The 26,185-nt window shown below is 37.3% G+C and overlaps 1 protein-coding gene across 1 annotated transcript in view; it reads left to right on the top strand.

Moving 5' to 3' along the window:
* The window catches only part of LOC150081074 (P-selectin-like), a 265,101-nt gene that overhangs the window by 165,841 nt on the left and 73,075 nt on the right, over nt 1–26,185 (top strand). Inside the window, 2 exon segments of the mRNA XM_090382138.1 lie at nt 7,394–7,573; nt 16,772–16,945. Coding sequence (XP_090238264.1) covers nt 7,394–7,573; nt 16,772–16,945 — 354 coding nt within the window.

The raw sequence follows: 26,185 nt of genomic DNA, 5'->3' as shown, positions 1-26,185 counted from the left end.
GCAATTTCTCCTCCACTTTACTCTCAGTTATTACAAGATTCTCTAGCTTACTGCCAGAGTTGAATACACCTCTGGCATTCCCCTCGCTGAATAACTCCTCATGTGTGAATGTAAATGCAAAATACTCATTTAGTTTGTTAGCCACCTGAGCAGGATCATCAACAGTTGAATTATCAATATCCAGTGGCCCAATCTGATTCATCCCTTTCCTTCTAGAGTTTACATAGTAAAGAAATCTTTGCTGTTTTTCTTTGCATACTTTGCCAAAGATTTCTCATAATCTGCCTTTGCCTGCCTAATCTCTTTTGTGACTTGGTTACAGACCAGCTTATATCTATCATAGGCTTCCATGTCACCCATTAATTTCTATGTATCCCATGCATTTTTCTTCTCTGCCACATGTCTCATTAGTTCATCTGACATCCATTTAGGCCTAAACCTTGAATATTTCTTAGTAGGTATGTAAAGCCTAGTAGTGTCCAAGATTAATCCTTTGAATGCCTTCTGTCGGTAACATCATCAGTTGGTCCCACCATATAGAATTTAAATACTGTCTCAGACCACTGTAGTCGCCTTTACGAAAGCAAACACCCTTCCCTTTACCCCTGAAAGTAGTTACCTCTTTCAGTAAATCCCACTTCAGCACACTGTGATCACTGCCACCTAGTGGTTCCTTTATCTGCAGATTCTTAATGCATGAAGAATCACTACTGATAATCAGATCAAGAGTATTACTCCCTCTAGTTGCTTCCCGAACATGCTGACATAGAAAACAATCATCCAATAAATCCACAAAAGGCTTGCTAGTGTGCGAGTGACCAACCCACAAATCCCAGTCAATATCCAGGAAATATACAATTACAATTACATACACAAGAGATAAAGAAAAATCGTTAAACGTTTAAGGTAAAATTAAATTAAATTATATACAGATTTTGCACAATATTTTTGTAAATAATATACATACAATTGTGCTATGCATATTACGACTTTATCTTAAGAAAAATACATACAGTAATCACTTATTTTCTTCTGCACCTTCTTCCGGCTGATAATTTTGTTTTCAACATTTGTTTGGAGTGAAGAAACCATCGAAAGTCCTTCAGTATCTTCTTCAGCGGCAAAAAACATTTTTAAACGATTGATTTGTATGAGCACTTCTTCTATTTTTATCGGTGGTTCGTCGTTAATATGTTCTTCGACAGAATGACCTCCTTCCATTTCTTCATCCTCGTGAGGAACTTCTTGAAAAATATCGATCATAATGTCGTTGATATCTAGAGCACCATCTTCTGTAGTGAGGTTCGAGTCTATATCTTTGTAGCCAGGGTCACTTGTAGCTGAAGTATCGTACATTATCAATAGATACTTAAGTTCTTGTTCTTCTTGGTGCTCCACATTACTGTTCACAACTTCAATTTTTGCATTTGAGAAGCCAGACTTTACAAAACAGTTCACGACAGTTTGTTTTCTAATTGCGTTTACTGAAGAGGAAATCCATTGAATCGCATCTAGGATGCTAAGTTTCTTTGTAAGGTCACTCGCACATGTTACATCATTCATGTTTGCAATGAGATGTCTTAAAACACGTTTTCTGTAGTAAAGTTTCAAATTTTTTATTATCCCTTGATCCAAGGGCTGACACTCTGCAGATGTGTTTGGTGGCAGAAAAACGATTTGAATGTTGGACAATTCAATGTGCGGGTGAGATGCAGCATTATCCATGAAAAGAATAATTTTTCTGTTTTGACGAATCATGTTTTGGTTAAAGTGACTTATCCATTCGCTCATGATATCTCGTATCATCCAAGCTTTTTTATTAGACTTCCAGTCAACATTCAAAAGATTCAACTTTATGCCCTTGAAACAACGAGGATTTTGTGGTTTTCCTATAACAAGAGGTTGTTCAAAGTCTCCCAGCATATTTGTACACAATAGTACAGTCAAGTGTTCCTTAGAAATTTTTCTGCCCTGGCACTTTTCGTTTTTTAGACTCATTGTTTTTTCAGGAAGAGCTTTAAAAAACAACCCTGTTTCATCACAGTTGTAAATATCCTTAGCTTCAAAATCACGACATAAATCTTCCAATTTGACGGTCCACTCTGTTACAACCCCAGTATCTACAGATCCACCTTCACCACTTACGGTTTTCCAAGAAATTTTATGCCGAGTTTTGAACTTATCTAGCCATCCCACAGAAGTTTTGAACTCATTTACTCCCATAGATTTCGCAACCTCCAAAGCCTTTTCCCTAATAATAGACCCATTAATGGGAATTTTTTTAGCACATGCGCCGACAAAACCACTCATACGTAACATTGTCAACTTGAAGTCCAACAGTTTTCGGGAATGATTTTTGAACCTGATCATTTCCGTGTTGCCAAAATTGTTTGAGCAGTTAATTTTTTTTCTTTAGGATGTCGCTTACCTGCATCTTCCCAATTTTGAATTTTGCAGTGAGATTGCGAACACTATTTTTTTACCAATCATACGCATTAATGAGTTCGACGCTATCTTTTAAAGTTAAATGTTTATGAGAAGACATGGTGCACTTCACACGACACTGAACAAAACTGAAAACTGAAAAGACGAAAGGCCGACCAAATTCTACCCCCCCTGCACACACCGAATTCATCAGAAGTTTTACACGTGCCTTAAAATTCTTGAAAAAGGGGTTAGAACCGCGACGTAAACCTTGATAAAATTCAGAGAATTGGAAATAGAAAATAAACACACGATTGAGGCAATACATGGAAGAAAAGTTCCTAGAAAAAGGGCAGTGAGCTCTCCCACAGTCCGTTATGGGGAGATCAAATTAAGTGCTAATCTAAATGAAACAGTGCAGATTGCCTGTCCGCGTCCATTAGAGAGAATGTCTGCTAGACAGAAGCTGAAAACACGTTAAAACCAATAGAGGTGAGTTGGGGAACTTGAAAATATCCCTTGTAGAGAGATGTCCATTAAAGAGAGGTGTCCGTTAGGAGAAGTTTCACTGTATATGCAAGTATACATGCACCTGTTCCTATTCTTAGCTACCCTAACACAACCCATGTGTTTACTTGTACCGCAATGACCCCCAGCAGTCTCTGAAATATCCTGCATCTTGTTTTCCAGGCTGCTGCTCATTCCAATAGAAGCAGTGCAAGAATCATTTTCAACTCTGCCAGCAGCTACTTTTAATCTATTAGTCCTTGTATCCCCCCAAGCTAGCAGTTTTCGACCCACCTAACACTGCCTCAATAGCATCAGCAAATATTGTTGCACCCTTTCTATTAAGTGTATCTGATCCCTGTAGAAGCAGTCTCTCCTGTTAACAAGTACAGACCAGGGTGAAAAAAATTCTACCCCTTGAGCCTTGCACAATCTTTCCAGGGCCGAATTGATCAACAAGGCTCTCATCATATACTCCCTCCTATCATGTCTGAGAAGAATTGCAAACACTTTCAAATTCAACCCTAATTCACGGATTTTTTTTCAACAGTGACCTGTACTTGTTGAGTAATTCTGCCGGTCTCCTACTCTTAATATCATTAGCGCCAACGTGTACAACAATATCACCTTTTGTGTCCTTAAAAGATGATATCTTCTCTACGTCATCAACTTTTGCCATTGACAGACATACCCTGTACAGAGATAGTTATATAGATTGATATCATATCCAATAATATTGCTTAGACTTTGTGGTTCTGTTAGGTTAGCAAGTAATCAGAAGCAAAAGATTCTAGCAGTATAATAATGAGCACATTCCAGAAGGATATGTTTTACCGTTAGTGGAGAATAGCCATGTATAGTGTGGTAGATCATCCACAAGCAATAAAAAGAGTTGTGTTAAATGGATGTGGCCAATTCTAGCCAGTACAACTTTTTCATACCTATTCTGATAGAATAGGTATGAAAGCTGGATTTCCATAATTGTGGTTTCTGCCTTATTTGTAAAAATATATTACAAGTTTGGGTGCTGCACACCTGAGCCCAGTGTTCATTACATAGTCATTGAATGCTTGGTTTATAATTGGTGGAGGAAATTGGGATCAATGTCTATAGGGTCTCTTGCTGCAAGCAGCACAAATGACTAATGCTTTTCAAATATTCTGGAAGGGGCCAAATTTTTGACATTTAAACAAAGATTTGGTACTTATTTTTTTTTTATTTGCAAGTTTTTATTTGATAGTTGAGCTACCTTGCTTTGATATATGCTGGAGGTTTATGTTCTATATCAGAACTAGAGTATTACCCAGATCCGTGACCTTCCCCTCATTATAATCCTATTGAGTTATCAATACTAGTGTCAAATGACGAAAGTAAACAAATTTATACAGCATCAGCTAAAGGAGAGAGAGAGAGAGAGCGAGCCCACATCATCAGTCCTTCCCCTCTAATTATTTGTCTAACTCTCTCTTTATTCAAAAATTAAAATTATTAAAAATTTATTCAAACTGCCTACCTCCATATCACCAGATGGAAGTTTGTTCCAACAATCAGTTATTCTCTTAGCTGAAAACAAATTTTCACACATACATCCTATAGGCATCTTTTTTTTATATCCCCTTTATGTATGTCATCCAAAAAGAATAAGGATGCCATCAGTATTTAGTTTACTCAATCCATTTAAAGCTTCAAACACTTCAGTCATGTCTCCTCTCACAAATGCCTAGTCTTTCTTGGTAAGAAAGACTTCAGTTCCCTTTTGTGCCCTTCACTATTTTTGTTCTCTGCTCCCATCGAACAGATCTATTTTCTTCCTAAAATTAGGCTTCCAGAGATGTATGAATAAAGATGTGTCCTAACCATTGCCTTATGAAATGGGATAACCACCTCCTTGTCCCTGCTGGAAAAATTCCTTTATATCATTCACAAACCCCATCAACTGGCTTAGCAGGCTGCAAGCACTTCTCAGTGAGCCTCATGTTGGATTTTATAATTATTCCTGGGTATTTTTCATTCTGTATCTATTACCTTGATCAGCCAACTGGTATGTTATTCTGGAATTACTGCTACCCATATACAGCACACTGCATGTTTCATGTTAAACCTCAACTGCCAAAATTTCCAATTCTCAGCCCATCTGCCTAATTTCTCTAGGGCTTGTTGCAATACCCAGATTCCTGTCATTAACCTCCAACCTTCGTATCATCAGCAAACTTATATATTAAACTTGATGTTGCTTCATCATCAATATTGTTAATAAATATTTAAAACAGTAAAGGGTTCAGCACTGAACCCTGAGGGACACAACTAATAACATTAGCCAAAGAAGAACAGTGCCCATTTATAATGACCCTCTGCTTTTTATCACCCAATTATTCCTTTATTCATAGCAGTAACTTGCCCCTAATGCTATACTGCTCCAATTTGCACCCCACAGTCTTTCATGTGGAACAGTATCAAAAGCACTAATAACATTAGCCCACAAAGATTTTATTTGATTTGGATTTTACTGGTGCAAAAGTAACTAAGGCTATGGTGCACTATGATCACACCATAAAAATACAAAAGAATAAAAGAAAAAAAGATTTTTCATCACTGTCCAGAAAGGTTACAATGTCGAAAAATATGTAAATACATAAAATGCAGTAAAAGGCAATACACGGCAACTAAAAATAAATGCTCAACACTACATATATTTTTAAATATTAATAACTTGCAAAAAATTTAGAAACATAAGACATGTGATTATTCCTGGTTTGGTCTCTGTTTTTTTCCAAGAAATGCAGTAATTGTATCTTTGTCTAATAAGGAATTTAGCCAATGCCTTTGTTACCGTGTTTGGTTACCATACTTGTGATTCCTGCTGTGACCTCTGTCTTTGTTTCTAGAAATGCAGTAATTCTTTTTTTTTTTTTTTTGTCTCATAAGGAATTTAGCAATGCTTTTATTTAGGAAAGACCAGCAAAAATTGGCATGTTATCTCTGAGAAAAATGACAGTGGTTCATGACATGACTGAAATGACATTATATTTCAGAGTTATATGACTCCATAACAATGACTGAAATCCAAATATGTTACTACCTTATTGTTTATATTTTCATGCAGATCACCCTCATGAAATATTGAATGGCTCTGTTTTTCTACCTATTAATCACCTATTTTTGAATCATCCCGAAAAAAAAAAAAATTTATTTATTTTTTTTTCGGGATGGATTAGGCGAAACACTATACATGTACAAAGAAATTTAATGCATAAATTGGTATCTATCAGTTCTGACAGGAATGTATCGAACAAGAAGACTAAATATACAATGATTGAAAATAAAATTACATTGGCTACGAGGTGGCAGAAACCTAGAAATGTAAGAACAGAAAAGTGTATTGAAGATTAAGCTCTGGCATTACAAAACAGAAAAACCCAAAATCAGAATAATGTTTACAAGAAGTCAACACAGCTGCTTATCTGCAGTCCCTACTCATCAAACCACAGATTGTGGATATGTAGTTGTTGTTCTTATTGGAGGTTTTATGGCACAATGGCAACTAAAGGCTATTATGCACCAAATAATGTTAAGAGTTATCAGATGTTATTAAAAGTGAGATGTGTATTATGGGGGATTTAAGCATTATATTCTTTCATAGTATTTTATCTTTTTTTAGGAAAGTAAAAACTGCATTAATGTCAGATCTGTTGTCTAAAATTTGTTGCAAAGTAGGAGTGAATTGGGCTGCATGCTTTGATAAGAAGGTGGTTTAACGAACTTCATTATAGAGAGGGCAGTCAACTATGATATGCTGGACTATGACTTGAGCTGGACTTGAGCATGGCAGTTCAGACAGAAAGCCAGATCTGAGGAAGAAAGAAGATAAAAGTGAGTAAAGTGCGTGGGTCCTATTCGTAGGCTTGCAAGCATGATCTCTTCCTTTTGGAAGAGATCATGCTTGCAAGCCTATGAATATCATCCTAGCTTCTAGCAGAAGCTAAGATGGCCAAGACAGGATATCCAGTTAATCTGAAGGAGTTTGTTGCCTTCTTAGTTTTGCCAGTGATTTATACTTTGCCTTAAAGACTTTTATAGTAGGCACACTATAGCCACAACAGCATATGCACCCTTAAACCCCCATAACACTTTTATAGTCAGTGAAAGATATTTTGAAAGAAGTGTCAACTGGTTCCACAATAGATTGTGGATATGATGAGAAGTAGGGGAGTGATGGGAGGTTGAAAGAATGTCGTTCCACTAGAGGAAGTTCATATCAGTGAGTTTCCAATTTTTAATAGTAGATCTACTGAAGCATTTCTTTTATTAAGTTTTATTTGCATTCTCTAATATGGGTAATCTTTATTAAAATGCAATTTTTTATTACATACTTTCATTTATGCTAGAACATTTTCATACATTAAAATGTAATTTATATAACTATTGAACACACAATGAAATGTTTACATGTGATTCATTTTAGTTGTTGACTGTGGTATACCAACTCAAGTGGGAAATGGTAGCTACCAGTTAATTGACAATGCCACCACTTATCGTAGCCGTATATCATATCGATGTTATGACAACTACACATTAGCTGGTAGTGAAGAACGTTCATGTGAAGATACTGGTTTTTGGAGCATGAAAGATCCAGTGTGCCGGTGTAAGTAAATATATATAAAAAATATATTTTTTATGTTTGTATTACAAAATATAAATGATAATGAAATTTTGGTAAAGTTTACTTATGAGATAACCTGCTAGGAATCTTTAATGCTACTCTAATACAATTAAACATCATAATACAGAATGATAAATAAATTGCATTAAAATCAATTTTACCATATATAAATCAGAATAGTACTAAAACGGTAACTCTACAAAATAACAATAATAGTTGACACAATAAAACTACATGTTCTAGTGAAACAGGGCACCTCCGTAGCCAGGTGGGAAGGAGCAGCAGTGCGTAGAACACGCTTCTTGATTAGACCGGGGTTCGAGCCCGTCACCACCAAATACGGAGGATGCGGAAAGGTCAGGGAATGACCACCGCATATTCCCGGAGCAATATGGACTTAGTTGCTAATGCTCCTAAAAAAAAAAAAAAAAATGTACTAAATTTAACATAAAAATTAGGACAGTTGTAGATGAAATTTGGTTACATACTTTACACTTTGATAAGCATGTTGTCAGAGTCAAATTTTACAATATGAAGATAGATAGTATGAATCAGAGCTGAAATACTCAATATGTTCTACGTTGATAATAATATAAGTAAATTAATAAGAGGAGTTTACCTCAATATAGTACGTGGAACACTTCCGTATGATACCCTCCAGAAATTAAAACGGAAAAAACGAAAAAATCGACAACTTACCGGTACATTAAAGTAAAATATAAATAATTAAAGTAAAATATAAATAATTAAATAATCAATTTAACACAATTCAAAATCAATTCAAAACAATTAAAATTCAAATTAACGCAATTAAAAGAATCTAACGAAAATATTCAAAACGATTTTCCTTCCTGAAGCTGACAATGCTTTTCGACCGACTGTCGTGATCACAGGAATGAAGATAGAAGTTATAAGCATATTACTATGTTTTGTGCTCCTTATACAGTATTTTTATTAGTAGTGGCAAATGATGTAAGAAAGCAAGCTTATATAGCATCAGCCAAAAAAAAAAAAAAACCTTCCCATTTCACCTATCCATTCCCTCCAATAGTTTGTCTACTTCTTCCATGAATTTATGTAAGCTATCCACTACCACAACAAGAGATGAAAGTTTTCCAGCAAGCAACCACCCCAAAGGGTTTGGCGCATTATAGCCATAGTTGCTGATGCGCCAATAAAAACTCAATCAATCAATCAATCAATCAAGCAAGCAACCACCCACTGGCTAAAGGCAAACTTCTGCACATCTATTCTGCAACCATCCAAATTCAGTTTGAATTTATGCCCCCTCATGTGCATAGTCTAAGCAAGAGGGAGAGGGAAAATCCCATCAGCATTGAGCTTGCTCAATCCATCCAAAGCCTTAAACACCTTGGTCAGATCTCCTTGCAGGTGCCTTGTCTCCAGATGCTACAATTTGCAGAATTGAAGCCTTTTGTAGTAAGAGCACCCTTTTGTTTCCCCTCATCAATCTTGTTGTCCTTCTCTGTACCCAATTCAGCAGCTCTACATCTTTCCTAAAATGAGGCCTACAGACCTGTATATGCAGTACTGATGATGTGGCCTGACCATTGCCTTATACAATGGGATAATCACCTCCTTATCCCTGATAGCAAAATTCCTGTATATCATTGACAAAACCCCATCAGCTGTCCTGGCAGCCCATCTGCGCTGCTCAGAGAACTTCATATCTGACTGCAAAATTATCTCCAGGTCTCTTTCATTTTTCATTACCCTGAGCATAATACCACACAACCAATAGATTAATCTGAAGTTAATCCTACCCATAGAGTCTGCATTTGAATGGCATGCAAAAATCAAACTACCACTGCATGGGTACATTGACACCCTTTGTAAATTTTCGTAGAATTGACTAAGTTTTAATTTAACTTTAAAATTAGAATAATGGTATCATTCATATAAAATTGCACTTTCAGTGTAATTATAATGCCAACCAAACTGAATATAAATCATGATGCTGGTTAATATGTTTTTCACACCCTCTGAGATAACTGAGTTTTACCAGTAATCAGTAGTGTACTATTGAAAATAATATAATAATCAAAATTAAGGTTAAAGGATAACACTATATAACAAATTTTCACTAAGGTTCTGTTTATCTGCATTTCTTGGTGTGCATGAATTTGGGTGTGCTGATTTTGAATGTGATCTGAGTATTTGCATGAGTCGTTTTCCCAGAAAAATAAACATGCAATATTACAGTATCATATTTATTAACATTGTTTAGCTTCTGTGTAGAATACATAATCTTTGTAAAAGTAAGCAACAAAGTTAAAATAATCATAAATTATAAAGTAGAAACCTTCCTCAGGTTAATGAAAAAAAAAATCTTTAACACTAGAAATATGGCTGCAGGCAATTTGACCATTAAGCATTTTTAAGTTACTGTAACTTTTTTAACATATAATTTTGTACTGATTCAAGAATTTTTCTAAAATATGCTCCTCAACACAAATGCAAATTAATTTTCTTATTATTTTTTTTAAAGAATATGCAGAGTATTATACCTACAAGTATATGGCCTCAGTCAATTTAATTATAACACAATTTGCATGAAATTTCCCTCTTAAAATACTATTATTTGATCACAGTGCTTTATGTACATCGTGCAGGTACAATTGACAAGTCATGCAATTAGTAAATTGTTCAGACATGTAAATATATTTTGCAGTGTACTGGCAGTTCTAAAATGGAGAAAAGAAAACATAGTTAACTTCAAAATTGAGTATTGCTCTTATGATTTGAGGATGCTCAGAGTTCTAGACAAGGTCATCTCTCTATTAGGGATTATCCTGACTTCTATCTTGTCTTAAGCATATCACAAAAATTGCTTCAATCTAAAAAGCTAGGTTTTCTTTTTTGCTCTTGGCATTACTTTTCTTTTAAACAACTACTTACTCTGTAAAAATATGAAATCCACCCTACCATCGAAAGTTGTTTATATATCTGGATTGGCAACACTAAAACCTTTCTCTCTAGACACTATTCAAAAGAGAGCAGTCAGATTAATTAATTATCCATGTCATTGAAAGTCTCTCCACTCTGTCTCGCAGATATTCAGTTTCTGCTGTATGCCTTTGAGATAGATACTTTTATGGGCACTCTCCTTCTGAATTAACTGTGGAAGAGAAATTGTTGAAGCTGAACACAAAAAATGCACCTGGGGTGGATGGAATCTATCCAATCATATTAAGACAGGCAGCAAAGAGTGGAGGTCCCTATTGACTGTAGATGTGAAAATATATCCCCGTTTCATAAAGGGGAATCAAAAAGTGACATGAGTAATTACAGACCTGTTAGTTTAACATCTATTTCAGGGAAAATGATTGAGTCACTGGTTAAAGAAGTAATGCAGGACCATCTGGACAGGAATGCAATTTACTGTCATCACAGCATGGATTTGTTAAGGGGTGGTCTTGCCTAACCAATCTGATAGGTTACTGTGATGTAGTGATCAGAGAACTGGATTCAAAAAATAATTTTGATACTGGAGCAATGTGATATTAACGGCAAGTTACCACTATGGATAAAGGGAGGGTTAAAAAGAGTGGTTATCAATGGGCACTGTTCTTCATGGACTAATGTTATTAGTGGAGTAATATCATCAATATCATGGAATAACATCAACAATATCATTAATGATATTTATGAAGGTATATCAGGCTTAAGTTTAACCTTTACAAATGCAAGGTACTGTGCATATGAGTAGTAGTAATACCAGAGTACCTTATCAAATGTTTGCTCCTACACCCATGTAATTGTGCTATCACTGAATGCACAATTACCTGGGGGTAATTGTACATTCAGATAAGAAATTCTATGAGCAGTGCAGACATGCTGCAATGACAGCTCATGGGGTTTTGTCATGGTATACAGAAACTTTTCTATCAAGGATAATAAGTGATTATTCATGCATTAAGCATTTACAGATAAAGGAACCACTATGTGGCAGTGATCACAGTGTACTGATGTGGGATTTACTTAATGATGTAACTACCATCAGGGGTAAAGGGAAGCGTTTTTGCTTTCATAAAGGCGACTACAGTGGTCTCAGAGATTTTTTATGTTCTATACAGTGGGACCAACAGATGATGTTACCAACAGCCAATTCAAAATGGGAAGCATTCAAGGAAGTAATTTTGGAAGCTACTAGACTTTTTGTTCCAACTATGAAATACTGCTCTAGGTTTAGGCCCAAATGGAGGTCAGATTAACTATTGAGACTCGTGGCAGAGAAGAAAAATGCATGGGAGGCACATAAATTGTCATGCAACACAGAAGAGTATGGTAGATGAAGTTAGTCTGTAATCAAGTCACAAAGGAGGTTATGCAAGCGAAGACAGATTATGAAAAATCTTTGGCAAAGTATGAAAAGACTTCTTTACTTATATAAACTCTAAAAGGAAGGGGATGAATCAGATTTGTCAACTTGACATCAATGGTTAGACTGTAGATGATCATTCTCATATATCTGCTGAACTAAATGAGTATTTTGCATCGACATTCACACATAAGAAGTTATTCAAGGAGAAGACGGCCAGATGTTTATCAAACTCTAACAGGGAGTTAAATGTTTTGTAATAACTGAGAGAAAATTGGAGGAGAAATTGTTGAAGTTAAACATAAGAAAGGCACCTGGGGTAGATAGGATCTATCCAGTTATATTAAAGGAGGTGGCAAAGGAAGTAAGCAAACCCTTAGTGATAATTATGAGAGCATCCTTGGACACAGGGAAGTCTCCATAGACTGGACATATGCAAATTCATCTCCAATTCACAAAGGGGGAATCAAAGGGTGACATGAGTAATTACAGATCTGTAAGTTTGACTTCTGTTCCAGGGAAAATAATGGAGTCACTGGTTAAAGAAGCAGTGCAGTATCATCTAGACAAGACAGCAGTAATAATTCAGACACAGCATGGGTTTGTCAAGTGGAAGTCTTGCCTGACCAGTTTGATTGGATACTATGATGTGGTCACAAAGGAACTGGATGCAAAAAATCATTTTGATATCATATACTTGGATTTTAGGAAAGCTTTTGGTACTGTCGCACATGGAAGACTACTGTACAAATTGGAGCAGTATGGCATTAAGGACAAGTTGCTACAACGGATAAAGTTTGTTTGTTGTTTGGTTTTTAGGAGCATTAGCAACTAAGGCCATATTGCTCCAGGGATATGCGGTGGTCATTCCCTGACCTTTCGCATCATCTGTATTTGGTGGTCATGGGCTCGAACCCCGGTCTAATCAAGAAGCGTGTGCTACGCACTGCTGCTCCTGCCCACCTGGTTATGGAAGCACCTAAATGGATAAAGTGATGGTTGAGTGGGAGAAGACAGAGAGTGGTAATCAATGGGTACCTCTCTACGTGGACTAATATTATTAGTAGTATCCTTCAGGGTTCAGTGATGGGCCCATTGTTGTTTTGTATATTTATCAATGATATTGATGAAGGTACATCAAGCTTAATGTCAAAGTTTGCAGATGATACAAAGGTTGGCAGGTTTGTTAATAACAGTAATGATTTGGGTAGATTGGCTGAGAAGTGATAACTGAAGTTTAACATTGACAAATGCAAAGTACTGCATATGGGTAGTAGTAACCCCAGAGAAATGTACCAACTATGCTGTGTTACACTCAGGGTAGTTTTTTTTTTTTTTATGAAAACCCCAAACATGAAAGGTATCAAAACCTATAGTACTTAGTACCGTGCATGGGTTGAAGGAGAAGTATGGGGGGAGGGGGTGCCGGAAACTTTGCTCTAGAGACTAAACATGGGGTTCACCACTTCAAGCCTCCAATAAGCAAAGTGGTGGTATTTCACCGGTTGATGAAAGTCATCTACCAACTCAGGGTAGTGGAGAATGAAAGAAACCCGGGGAAGAGGGGTAATTGTGCAGCCAGATATGAAGTTTTCTGAGCAATGCAGACAGGCTGCCAGAGTAGATCATGGGGTCTTGTCAATGATATACAGGAATTTTGCGAGCAGGGATAAGGAGGTGATTATCCCCTTGTATGAGGCAATGGTCAGGGCACACCTTGAGTACTGCATACAGGTCTGGAAGCCTCATTTTAGTAAGGATGTAGAGTTGCTAGAACAAGTACAGAGAAGGGCAACAAGACTAGTGAAGAGAACAAAGGAATGCTCTTATGAAGAAAGGCTGAAGTTCTATAAATTGCAGCTTCTGGAGACTAGGCACTTGCAAGGCAATTTGATTGAGGTGTATAAGGCCTTGAAGGGATCGAGCAGGTTCAGTGCTGATGGGATTCTTCCTCTTGCTCAGATTACAAACCTGAGGGAGCATAGATTCAAGCTGAATAAAGACAGTTGTTGTAGAACAGATGTGCAGAAGTTTGCCTTTAGCCAGCAGGTAGTTGATTGATGGAACAAACTTTCTTCTGTTGTTGTGGAAGTTGATAGCTTAAATTGATTCAAGACAGAACTAGACAAACATTTGGAATGAATGGATCAGTGAAATGGAAAGGGTTTTTTTTGGCTGATGCTGTATCAACAGGTCAATGCTGATGGAATCTTCCTCTTGCTCAGATTACAAACCTGAGGAGGCATAGATTCAAACTGAGGAAAGACAGTTGTAGAATTGATGTGCAGAAGTTTGGTTTTAGTAAGTTGGTAGTTGATTGCTGGAAAGAACTTCCATCTGTTGTTGTGGAAGTTGATAGCTTAAATAAATTCAAGGCAGAACTAGACAAACATTTGGAATGAATGGATCAGTGAAATGGAAAGTTTTTTTTTTTTTTTTGGCTGATGCTGTATAAGTTTGCTTCCTTGCATCATGTGCCTCTGCTAATGCTAAAGGTGATTAGCTCTTTGTACAAAGCCATGGTTAAGCCACATCTTGAGAACTGTATGCAGGTCTGGAGGCCTCACTTTGGGAAAGATGTGTAGATCTGCTGGAACAGGTGCAGAGAAGGGCAGCCAGATTGCTGAAGGGAACAATAGGGTGCTCTTAGCTGAAAAGGCTTCAGTTCTGCAAATTGTATCACTAAAGATTAGGCACTTGTGGGGTGAGATGATTGAGGTGTTTAAGGCCTTGAATGGATTGAGTAAGCTGAATGCGTATGACATACTTCTTTTTGCTGAGATACAGGATTCCATCTCTTGTTGTGGCAGTGGATGGTTTGAATAAATTCAAGGAAGGCCTTGGGAAATTCTTGGGGGATATTATTAGCATTAACATTTGTAAAGGCATATGATGCAAGAAAGCAAGCTTATGCAACATCAGGCAAAAAAAAAACAAAAAAAAACCACCCATTTCACCCCTCCATTCATTCCAAATGCCTGTCCAGCTCAGCCTTAAATTTGTTTAGGTTATTAGCTTCCACAACAAAAGATAGAAACCTGTTCTACCAATCAACTACCCGCTGGCTAAAGGCAAATTTCCACACATCTATTCTACAACTATCTTTTCTCAATTTGAAACTGTGCCCCCTCAGGTTCTTAGTCTGAGCAAAAGGAAGAATCCCATCAGCATTCAGCTTGCTCAAACCATTCAAGGCCTTATAACCTCAATCAGTTCACCTTGCAGGTGCCTACTCTCCAGGGGCTGCAATTTGCAGAATTTAAGCCTTTCTTGGTAAGAGCACCCCTTTGTTCCCCTCACCAATCTTGTTGCCCTTCTTTGTACTCATTCTAGCAACTCTACATCATTCCTAAAATGAGGCCTCCAAACCTGTACAAAGTACTCTAGGTGTGGCCTGACCATTGCCTTGTATAACGGGATAATCACCTCCTGTCCCTGCTAGCAAAATTACTATATATCATTGACAAAACTCCGTGATCTGCCCTGGGAGCCTGTCTGCACTGCTCAGCAAACTTCATATTTGACTGCACAATTACCCCCAGGTTTTTTTCACTTTCTACTTCCCTGAGTGTGGTATACCACACAGTTGGTATGTTTGTCTTTGGTTATTGCTACCCATATGCAGTACTTTGCATTTGTCAATGTTAAACTTCAGTTGCCACTTGTCAGCTCATTTTCCCAACTTATCTAGATCCAGTTGGAGTAGCATACTGTCTTTACTGTTGTTAACGACCCTGCCAACCTTTGTATCATCTGCAAACTTGGACATTAAACCTGATATACCTTCATCAATATCATTGATAATTATACAAAACAACAATGGGCCAAACACCGAACCCTGGGGAACTCCACTAATAACATTTGTCCATGAAGAGCAGTGTCCATTGATTACCACTTTCTGTCATCTCCCACTCAACCATCCCTTTATCCACTGTAGCAACTTACCCTTAATGCCATACCTCTCCAATTTGTACAGCAGTCTTCCATGTGCAACAGTATCAAAAGCTTTCCTGAAATCCGAGTATATGATATCAAAATTATTTTTGGCATTCAGTTCCTTTGTGATCACATCATAGTATCCAATCAAATTGGTCAGACAAGACCTCCCTTTAACAAACCCATGCTGTGTCTTAACTATTACTGCAGTCCTGTCTAGATGACCCTGCAATGCTTCTTTAACCAGTGATTTCATTATTTTCCCTGGAACATAAGTTAAACTAACAGGTCTGTAGTTACTTGTTGCATGTTGTTGTTGTTATTTGGAGCATTAGCAACTGGAGCATATTGCTCCGGTGCGGTGGTCATTCCCTGACCTTTCCGCATCCTCCGTATTTGGTGGTGATGGGCTTGAACCCCAGTCTGATCAAGAAGCGTGTGCTACACACTGCTGCTCCTTCCCACCTGGCTACGGAGGCACCATGTGAATAATGGAATGTGAGAACAATGAGTTTTCATGATAACTATAGCTGCTTGAGAACTAAAGATGGAAATGGGTAGCTATAACTACTGTTGGCGCCTCCGTAGCCAGGTGGGAAGGAGCAGCAGTGCGTAGCACACGCTTCTTGATTAGACCGGGGTTCGAGCCCGTCACCACCAAATACGGAGGATGCGGAAAGGTCATTCAGGGAATGACCACCGCATATCCCGGAGCAATATGGCCTTAGTTGCTAATGCTCCTAAAAACCAAATAACAACAACATAACTACTGTTGTTGTGACATTTTTATTTTTTGATGTATGTTGGTATTACTTCAATATCATTTAGAAAATTGCTATACTGGATTTTAGTCTTGGGTAATTTATTTTGATTACTTCTTTTTTTTTATCCTTTCATCTTAGTAATCAATTGTGGAAAGCCTGATGTTCCTAGTGGTGCATATATTGATAATTCTAGCTTCACAGTTCATTCTGAGGTTCATTATCACTGCAGGCCAGGACATAAAATGTATGGTGAAAATACTAGGGTATGCGGTTTAGATGGAAAATGGACACATCAGTCTCCTACATGTAAATGTAAGTCATTAACTCTGGTTAGTTATTGATAGCAGTTATATTTTTAAAAATATATATAGATTTAAACTGAACTTGTTAATTTTGAAGGGCATTTGGTAATGTGGGACTGGTATTATATATGGAAATACTATATTGCATAATGGACCAATGAAATTTATTTAGAATTTGGGAAAAATTTCACAATTAAATGCTCAATCATATATTACAGGACTTACTTCTGTCCTGAAACATATAGCTGAACATTTAATTATGGGATTTATAACATGTAACTGAACTGAGTATTTGATTATTACATTTTTTCTCCAAATTCTATATAAATTTCATTAGCACAGAAGAGTGTACTGTAGTCAGGATCAGTTCTAGGCAGGTGCATGACACAGAACATACTTGGCCTGTATGGGTGGACAAAGCATGGAAAGTATAAGAAAAGAAAATATAAACTGGATGTCAGCTGTTCAAAAGAGCTTGCCACCTAGCCCTACAAACTCTAGCTCCAGTTTCAAGTACAGTGTGTCCTTATCTGAAATATAACTTGTTTAAAGGTGTATAAGGTTTTATAGGTTGCAGTACTGTACAATATAAATATTAATAAATAAGTATCCATTTACTAGAATTACAAAAAAATTATACATTTTTTTGGTAACCAATCCTGTACAGCCAACGCCAGAGGGGGTTTATAAAGACAAAAAAGTGAATGCAGTATATCCTTTTATGCACAAGTAATTTAACAGGTATATGAGGGTGGTTCAAGGTTGACCTGGACTTAAAAAAAAAAAAAAAAAAAAAAACACACACAAACTGGGATCACCAAAGTTATTACATGTTTTGAAAGCACTCTCCCTCTACACTGACAAATTTTTACCACCATTGTGATAAGATATTGATGATCAGCATGTTAAAAAAACAAGCTAACTCTGTATGCCAATTCATGAATTTCTTGATTTAATTCATCCCTTCCTCTTAGTTGTTCCTTCATTGGCTCAAACAGGTGATAATCTCTGGGGACTAAAACTGGACTGTAAAGGAGTGGTTCATGATTTACCAACCCAAGTTTACCAATATTGTCACTGTTTAATTCAGCTTATGTGAATTTGCATTGTTGTGCAGCAGAATGTTCCCTTTGGATGGTTTCCCAAGGGGTCATTTCAAGCAAACTGCATCATACACATCATTGGAGAAACAAGTCACTGCTTTACTGAGCCTTAACTGTTGTATGAGGTAATAGAAAATAAACAGAATCAGTCCTTCTGAATCCAAAAAGACATTTGCTACAACCTTGCCAGACCATTCAAAAAAGGAATTTTTTCAATGGTCTGAGTCCTTTGTAACATCATTCCATACTGGATTTCTTTGATTTTGGAGTGAAGTAGTGTACTCAAGTCTTGTACCAGTTCAGATATTCAGCAAAAATATCAACAAACTTCTGGTCAGTGTCTTTGGGACCTTCTGTATGTACAATTTCTTGAACAGTCAATGAATAATTTGCCTCTACACTTTCAGTACTTATGTACACTTTTGATTCAGTGTAATTCATCTACTTTCTAAAATTAGTTCCTTGAAACAACAAATGTTGTATTGAGACAACTGTCTGTGAAAACTGTCAGCTGCAAGAGCATGCAGTAGATTAGCAGTTTCTTTGTGGCCTTCAGAAAACTTGTGCCAATCATACACACTTGCATGTGATAGGGTCTGTTCTTCATATTGTGCATTAAACTTCGAGAATTTTAACCAGTTTCATTTTCTATTTTAACAGAGATTTCATGATAGAATGCAGTTGTACACTCAGAGTGATAGTCCAGTGCCATCTTGTACTGCTTCTAATGAGCATACATGGAGGGTATGGCTTTTCATCAGGAACTGAGATCATCATTCCTACCATCTGCCATGATTTTTGTCATTCTGGTGCACACACACTTCCTGTACAAAAAAAAAAATGGGTCACCCTTCATTTATCCTCATATACTGTATTGTAATTTACATTAATGAAAATTAACAATAACAAAATAATTTCAAAGTGAAAAACATACCCTAGCATGGAGTAGATCATTAAATTACAAAAAATAAAATTAAATAAATAAATACAATATAATTGCAGAAAATTAAGCAGTACAAATTTTTTCTGCTGTCACTTCAAGATATTGTTTGTCTTCATATGTTTAGGTGGAATCCAATTTAAACTTTTTAATGAGCATGAATGTGGTAGAAGGAAATAATCTGCTCAATGCAACTATTCTGTTTCCTGTGTAATGTAATAAGAGAGGGCCTCAAATGTGTGCCACCAACCTTTTTCCAGATGGAAATGGTTCAAGCTGCATGCTAGCCAACCTTTTCGCAGATGAACGATGCTTTTCAAGTGTCTGAGTAGTACAGCTTTGTGAGAGAGGAGAGAGTTAAGTGCTCTGAATCAGAGCACTTATTTGGAATCCACTTTATACTGTATTGTATCTGTGTTCAAGATACAGTAAACTTAATCTGCATTTAAGATTGGCCCATTTTAGAATTTTACATTTAACATCAAGCAAAAGTTTCAGGTAGGAGGTAACAGCCACAGACCATCCTGATCCACAGGTGAAATTACATGGATGTTAATGTTTTTTTTATTAACATAGAATTTAATATATGTTATCTAGTTCTGCACTGGAAATCAAAACATTTTTAGAAATTGGATTTTAAGTTTATTAATCTCAAAACATAACTTTCGATTAAAGTAAATTCGCAGATCCTGTGTTTGAGGAAACACTACCTAGATAATCAAACTCATGACTGTGGAAAAGGGAAAGATTTTTTGTAAATATGATGAAAACAGATTTTTTTGGATTGATAAGGAGATCAAAGTCACTAACCCAAATTATTAAGGATAGAATAGCCACCATTTGTTGCCAAGTTATTAATAGGTGCCTAATCTGCTGAATCATTGGTGTAAGATAGGAAAGGAGTATTGTAAAAATAAATTCAGACAATGTCACATCTTTTGCCTGCATAAGTATTTTTCATTAAAGTATTGCCACATAAATTTCAGAATTTTCCAACCCCACAGAATGCTCAAACAATTTGAGAATAATGGAGTTCTTCCACATTTGTTATGGCTGTGTTGCATGGTATTTTTTTCCTCTCAACATTGACAACATCAAAGTGATGTGCAAAATTTTGATAAAAAGCATAAGAGGATTCCTTTAATTCTGCAGGGTATCCCCTTGAACCACTGTTAAAAAATTTCTGAGCAGTAACTAATTTTGATCAGAGCTGTTTTATGTGCAAAAGCAGGATGTGTTTCATTCCTGCAATTGAAGCTAGTTTCTTCCTCATATGTTATGGCCATGCATAGCATTTTTTTGTAGCTCACTATGCTTATGAGAAACAGAAAATCAATTAAAATTAACAGTATCAAACTTTTACAAGTGATAAAAGAGGAAAACCAGCTTTTAACTTTTGTTTGTCTATGCAAATTATCCCCTTGGGAAAATAAGTATTGCATGAGCCTGGCATTCCAGCCAGAGGTAATTTTCATTCAAAAAGTCAGTTATACTTTTTCTGTGGCTAATATGACTACATGGTCACAGTGATGAAACTGATAGCCCAAGAGGATAAACTTGGCATTAAAAATAATAATAAATAAAATAACTATAATAATAAATAAAATAATTATTTTAATTTTAAAATAACTAAAATTAAAGCCAACAAAAAACATAGAATTTATTGAGTAATCATGTTGTTTTTTGATGTATCATTGAAATGTAAACAAACAAAAAATAGCAAAATTTGTGTAGTCACATTTTTTTTTCATCTGCACTTGAAAATACTCATTGAATTTTAAATAAATGCATATTTATTTAAAAAAGATTTTTGTTTGAGTGAAAATTGCTCAACTCACTCAAAACGAATGCCAGGAATCTTGCCACTGAGAATGTAACTTAGTGTGGATTACTTGCCTGTAGTCTGTATAGGGGACTGACAAGTCAAGATTATTTGCCAGGGTTGCTGATTTGACTGCAATGTCAGCCAAATCATTTCCTCTAATCCTGGTGTGGCTGGGGATTCAGCAGGAGCAGATATTAAACCCTTCTTCATAAAGAGTGTGTAACATCTTCTGAATTCGGGACAGGGTTGGATGATTTGTGTGTGTCATTGCTGATAAAGCCTGTAGTGCACTCAGTGAATTGGTATATATAATAAACCAATGGTATAAGCAATTGCTTATGTGATCTAAAGCTAACTCTGTAGATAGAGTTCTGCAGTGTATATGCCGCATTCAAGGGGAATGTGCTCAGATATAGTATTATACAGAAAAACAGCAGCAGATCCCACACACGATTTCAACTTCAAGCCATTTGTAAACTGGTCAGAAGTCAGAATGTTCTGTATGGTGTTGTAAATAGAGCTGATGGGGTATTAGACTTTGTTACATTCTTGAGTGAAAAGTCATATGCTGGTATTTGAGCATGCCAGGGTGAAAGGAGCTGTTTTGGTGATCGAGCAACCTTGTCTACCATAATTTTAAGCTCAATGAGTAGCTCTTGAAGATGATGCTGAAGGGTGATTGGCAGTCAGATGTTTGCTATAAAGACTTTCCCATCGCAGCTCAAAGATGGGCGTCTACATAGGGTGATCTCACAGGGAGTTCAGCTTAAAGGCATACTGTAGAGACAACTGTTTTCTTCGAATTGATAAGGACGGTTCATTTTCTTTGACATATAGACTTTGGATGGGTGATACTCTGAATGCACCAGTAGCTAAACGAATAGCCTGATGGTGAATGGGGTCAACCAATGAAGTGTGCTATTTCTCAGGTATATGGCGGATGCATATACCTGAAAAATACAAACTGTCTTCTCCAGTGAGAACCTGAAACCATTGTTGGTGGCCCAGGAGTTAAGACAAGTCAATGGCTTGTTGCAGTTGTCTCTCAGTGACCCTCTTAGACAAAGTTTATAAAGATCTTTTAAAATCCCAAATCTCCAAGTTGTGTCACACACTTTTCCATGTCAAAGAAGGTGGACACTAGGTACTCTCTTTTTAGGAAAGCATCTCAAATAGATGTTTCCAGTCAAAGTAAGTGGTCCAAAGTGAACCTGTTCCTTCAGAAGCCACACTGAACGTGGGAGAGAAGGTAATTCATTTCCAAGTACCATAAAAGATGAGCATTAACCATTCTCTCCAATATTTTGCACAAACAGCTAGTCAGAGCAATAGGATGATAATTTTTTGGAAATTTAGGATCATTTTCTGGCTTAGCAAAAGCAAGAATAGTTGCCTTATGCCAGGTGTCCAGAAAGTGCTCTTCAAGGAAGATTCTGTTATATAGGAAGGGCGGATGGTCCATGGATTTTGGTGAAAGGTGTTTAATCATTTAATAATGGATGTTGTCTGTCCAACGGTCTAGCCTTCGTAGGGGTGAGAGCTATTTTCATTTCATGGATAGTAAATGGCCTATTATATGGGTAAATACCTTTGGACTTAAAATTCAAGGCCTCTTTTTCAATTTTGTTTTTAAGGACCAGAAACTCTGGGGAATAAGATGACACCACTGAGATGTTAGAAAATGTCTTCCCAAGAGTATTGGCTATTGCAGTTGAGTCTGCAATAGTATATTAATTATATTCCGAAACCGATGAGGGTCATGCTGCATATTTTCCCTTCAAGTTCCGGATTCTTTCCCCGACTACCTTGACAATGGTCATCTGGGTAATAAATGATATGAAATGGATCCATGATTCCTTTTGACTCTGACGGAGGCGCCTCCGTAGCCAGGTGGGAAGGAGCAGCAGTGCGTAGCACACGCTTCTTGATTAGACCGGGGTTCGAGCCCGTCACCACCAAATACGGAGCATGCGGAAAGGTCAGGGAATGACCACCGCACCGGAGCAATAGGGCCTTAGTTGCTAATGCTCCTAAAAACCAAATAAATAACGACTCTGACGGCGAATGTGGCATGCTTTGGCTCATGCTCATTTAAAGGCTATAAGGTTGGTTGTGGTAGGATATCATCAGAATATTCCTCAAGCTTTGTTTTGATTCTTTTTTGCTGCTGTCAATCTGAATCTGCATTCCACCATGGTTTGGGAAAAGGTGGAAACTAGGTGGATGTTTTCGTAATTGCAATTGCAGCTGCATGGATGATACTTTTGGTGATGTATGTAACTGCAACATTGATAGGCTCCTGACTGACTGTGGTGATATCAAAATTTGCCAGATTTTGAAAGGCATTCTAGTTAGCCTGCTAAATTTTCCACCATGGTAACCTAACAAGAAGACATGGTCTCCCATTAATTAGAGTTGTTATCACAGGGAAGTGATCACTTCCGTATGGATTCTCCTCCACCTCCCAAGTAAGTGAAGGGAGGAGAGGAGGGAAGCAGATAAAAAGATTAGTGGCAGAAAACGTACGGGGAGACATGTGGAAGGTGTTAGTTCCCACATTTAGAAGGGAGAGGTTATTGTCAGTCTGTGACATATGTCCCCTTCCATTAATGTCGGCACTATCCCCCCTGGGTAATATGTCCATTGAAATCTCCGAGAATTATGCCAGGGTAAGGCAGCTGCTCAATGAGATCATCAAGGTCTCTCTCTGGGAGATGTCAGCCCCAGGCGGTAAGAAAATCGAACATAGTTAATAAAAACTCAACTGTAAGGCAAACTGCTAGTGCTTCTAAATTAGTAGAAAGTGGTTCAGGTTGGAAAGGGGTCTGGTGGCCCACAAGGATGGCAACTCCTCCATGGGCAGGTCTATCCTCACATATGATAGTAGTTTTATGAAATGAAAAGTTTTCATTTGGCTTGAAATATGTTTCCTGCAAGCAAAAGCACAATGGCTCATGCTTGTGGAAGAGGGCTTTGATGTCATCAGTATTTTGCCAGAATCCACAGCAATTTCACTGTAGGGATTTAGCCATTATTTTGGCTTGGTGAGTCCATCAGGGGCTTACAAGGTGCTGAGGGCTTACTTTTGTCAGACTTGGATTTATCTTTTTTGGGGAAGTATGGATGCTGTCCTGTGTCCATTTCTTCCTCTGCAAAGAGTTCCAATATTGTTTCATCCGGTACCTCTTTTCTCTCTATAACCATTTTTCAGTCATCTTATTCTTTTCTCCACCAGTTTCTTTTTTAATGGTGGAGCATTAGGAGGTACAGATATAGGAGTGGCAACTGATTCGTCCTTCTGGTATTCTGGTCTGCTGGTTTTCTTGAACTTAACAGGTAGCATGTGATAGAAGTGAATGACTCTTTTGGTGGGATAGTTTTTTGGTCTGAGTTCCAATGGAATATCTCCCTGCTGCCTTCTGAGCGTAGGTAGGTTTGTTTATAATCATGGGTTTTACAGCTTTTCTTGCCTCCTGATATACGGTTCAGCTCTGCCTTAAATAGCTGAACATGATGAAGTTTTGTGGTCCTTTGCAGCACATCAAGTGCATGCAGGGGCTCCACAACAGGCCATTTCTGAGTGTCCATATTTCTGGCACTCAAGGCACCTTAGAGGATTTGGGACATATGGATGCACTGGACAGTTAATGTAGCCAGCTTTGATTTCATTATGAAACATTGTGAATTGAATGTTAGGATGATTTTTCTCATGGGAAAAAGTTTTTCATCCCTATGCATGAATATTTGTTTTGCAGCTGTCACTCCTTGGGGTTTCAATTCAGAACAGATTTCCTCTTCAGATACATCCATGAGATCCCATTCAGCTATGATGCCATGGGATGAGTTCAGTGTCTTGTGGGGGGGATAACTGTGATTGGCATTCCCCCATAGATGTAGCTCGGAGTAGCTGTTCCGAATACTTGTCACTTCTAGTCTTTACAAGGATGTCACCTGAGCAAAGCTGTTTGACAGATTTAGGAGACCGCCAACCCTTCTGAATAAAGAAGGGTAACATTTTGATGTGAAAACATCTTTGACAGCATCTACTACATTTTTGGACTGAAGCAAAACGAATTAGTGACGAAATTTTCTTACAGAAATGACACAAATGATGTTACTTCCTAAATGCCACTAATAATGCTAACTCGGTCACTAACATTGATTCAGTAGAGTAAGTAATGGTAATAATATTATTCAAGAATAAAAGCTTCAAAGGCACCGAAGAAGCCTCCCATGTCGACAAAAGAACGAGTTTAAATAAAATCTGCTTCTCAAGATTTTGATCAACATATTTTGTGAAAAGTTCTAAACCTCCCAAGCACTTCCTAATTCATTTCACAAATATACGTGGTCTCAATTCTAATCTCAACGATGTCCATTTCCACTTTTAGTCCGCCAAACCCCATGTACTTTTTCTGACAGAATCTCAGTTATCAGTTGATTCAACTACTGTTCATCTCAGATGCCCAAATTATTCATTGTATGATTCCTTTCATCTCAAAGGTGGTACATGTGCATATGTCCATTCTGATATTCCCTGTCAGAGACTTGGCAATTTGGAATCTCCTCTCTTTGATCTTCTCTGGCTTAAAATCTCTCTACCTCATTGTGTCAAATTCATCTGTTGTCTCTACCGTTCTCCCAACTCCACTAATCACTTGGAGCTTTTGACTTCCTTTCTTTGCAACTTGACTTTCTCCAGTACAACTTTCCTAACAGCGAGGTAATTTTCCTTGGTGATTTTAATGTTCACAACTCCAGCTGGCTTCCATTTTCTAGTCACACCGACCCAGCAGGTCAAGATGCTGAGGCTTTTGCAATTACTAATGACCTAGCACAGATTGTTCATTTACCTACAAGAATACCGGACAATCCTAATCATACAGCCAACATGCTTGATCTTTTTCTCACAAACAACCCTTCTAAGTACACGGTCAAAGTGAGAGGTCCTTTAGGCACTTCAGATCACAACTTGGTGATTGTCTCTTCTCCAATGAAACCTTTATCTCATGGCTATTCCCTACCTCATGTTGTTTGGCATTACAAGAATGCAAAATGGGAGAGACTTCTTTTCCATGGTCGGATTACTGTTTCAAAACTTCTGATGTCAACGTTTGCTCAGATCATGTCAGTGAAATTATTCTTGCAGGAATGGAATCCTTTATCCCACACTCCACTTTAAAATCTCGTCCTTTATCTAAACCTTGGTTTTCCAATAAATGTGCTAAGGTCGTTCAAGAGAAGAATGTTGCATATCGTAATTGGCTTGTTTCTAATTCTTCAGTTTCATTTTCTGCCTACACCAAAGCTCGCAACAATTGTAAAGCAGTTATTAATCAGTCCAAACTAGAGTTTGAACAGGCTAAGAGTAGAAAACTTGCT

This window comes from Mastigoproctus giganteus, chromosome 9, assembly GCF_048544385.1.
Source record: "Mastigoproctus giganteus isolate SK-2022 chromosome 9, ASM4854438v1, whole genome shotgun sequence".
Taxonomy (NCBI): domain Eukaryota; kingdom Metazoa; phylum Arthropoda; class Arachnida; order Uropygi; family Thelyphonidae; genus Mastigoproctus; species Mastigoproctus giganteus.
Note: the sequence above shows the minus strand (reverse complement) of the source record. Positions and strands in the feature narration are given on the sequence as shown.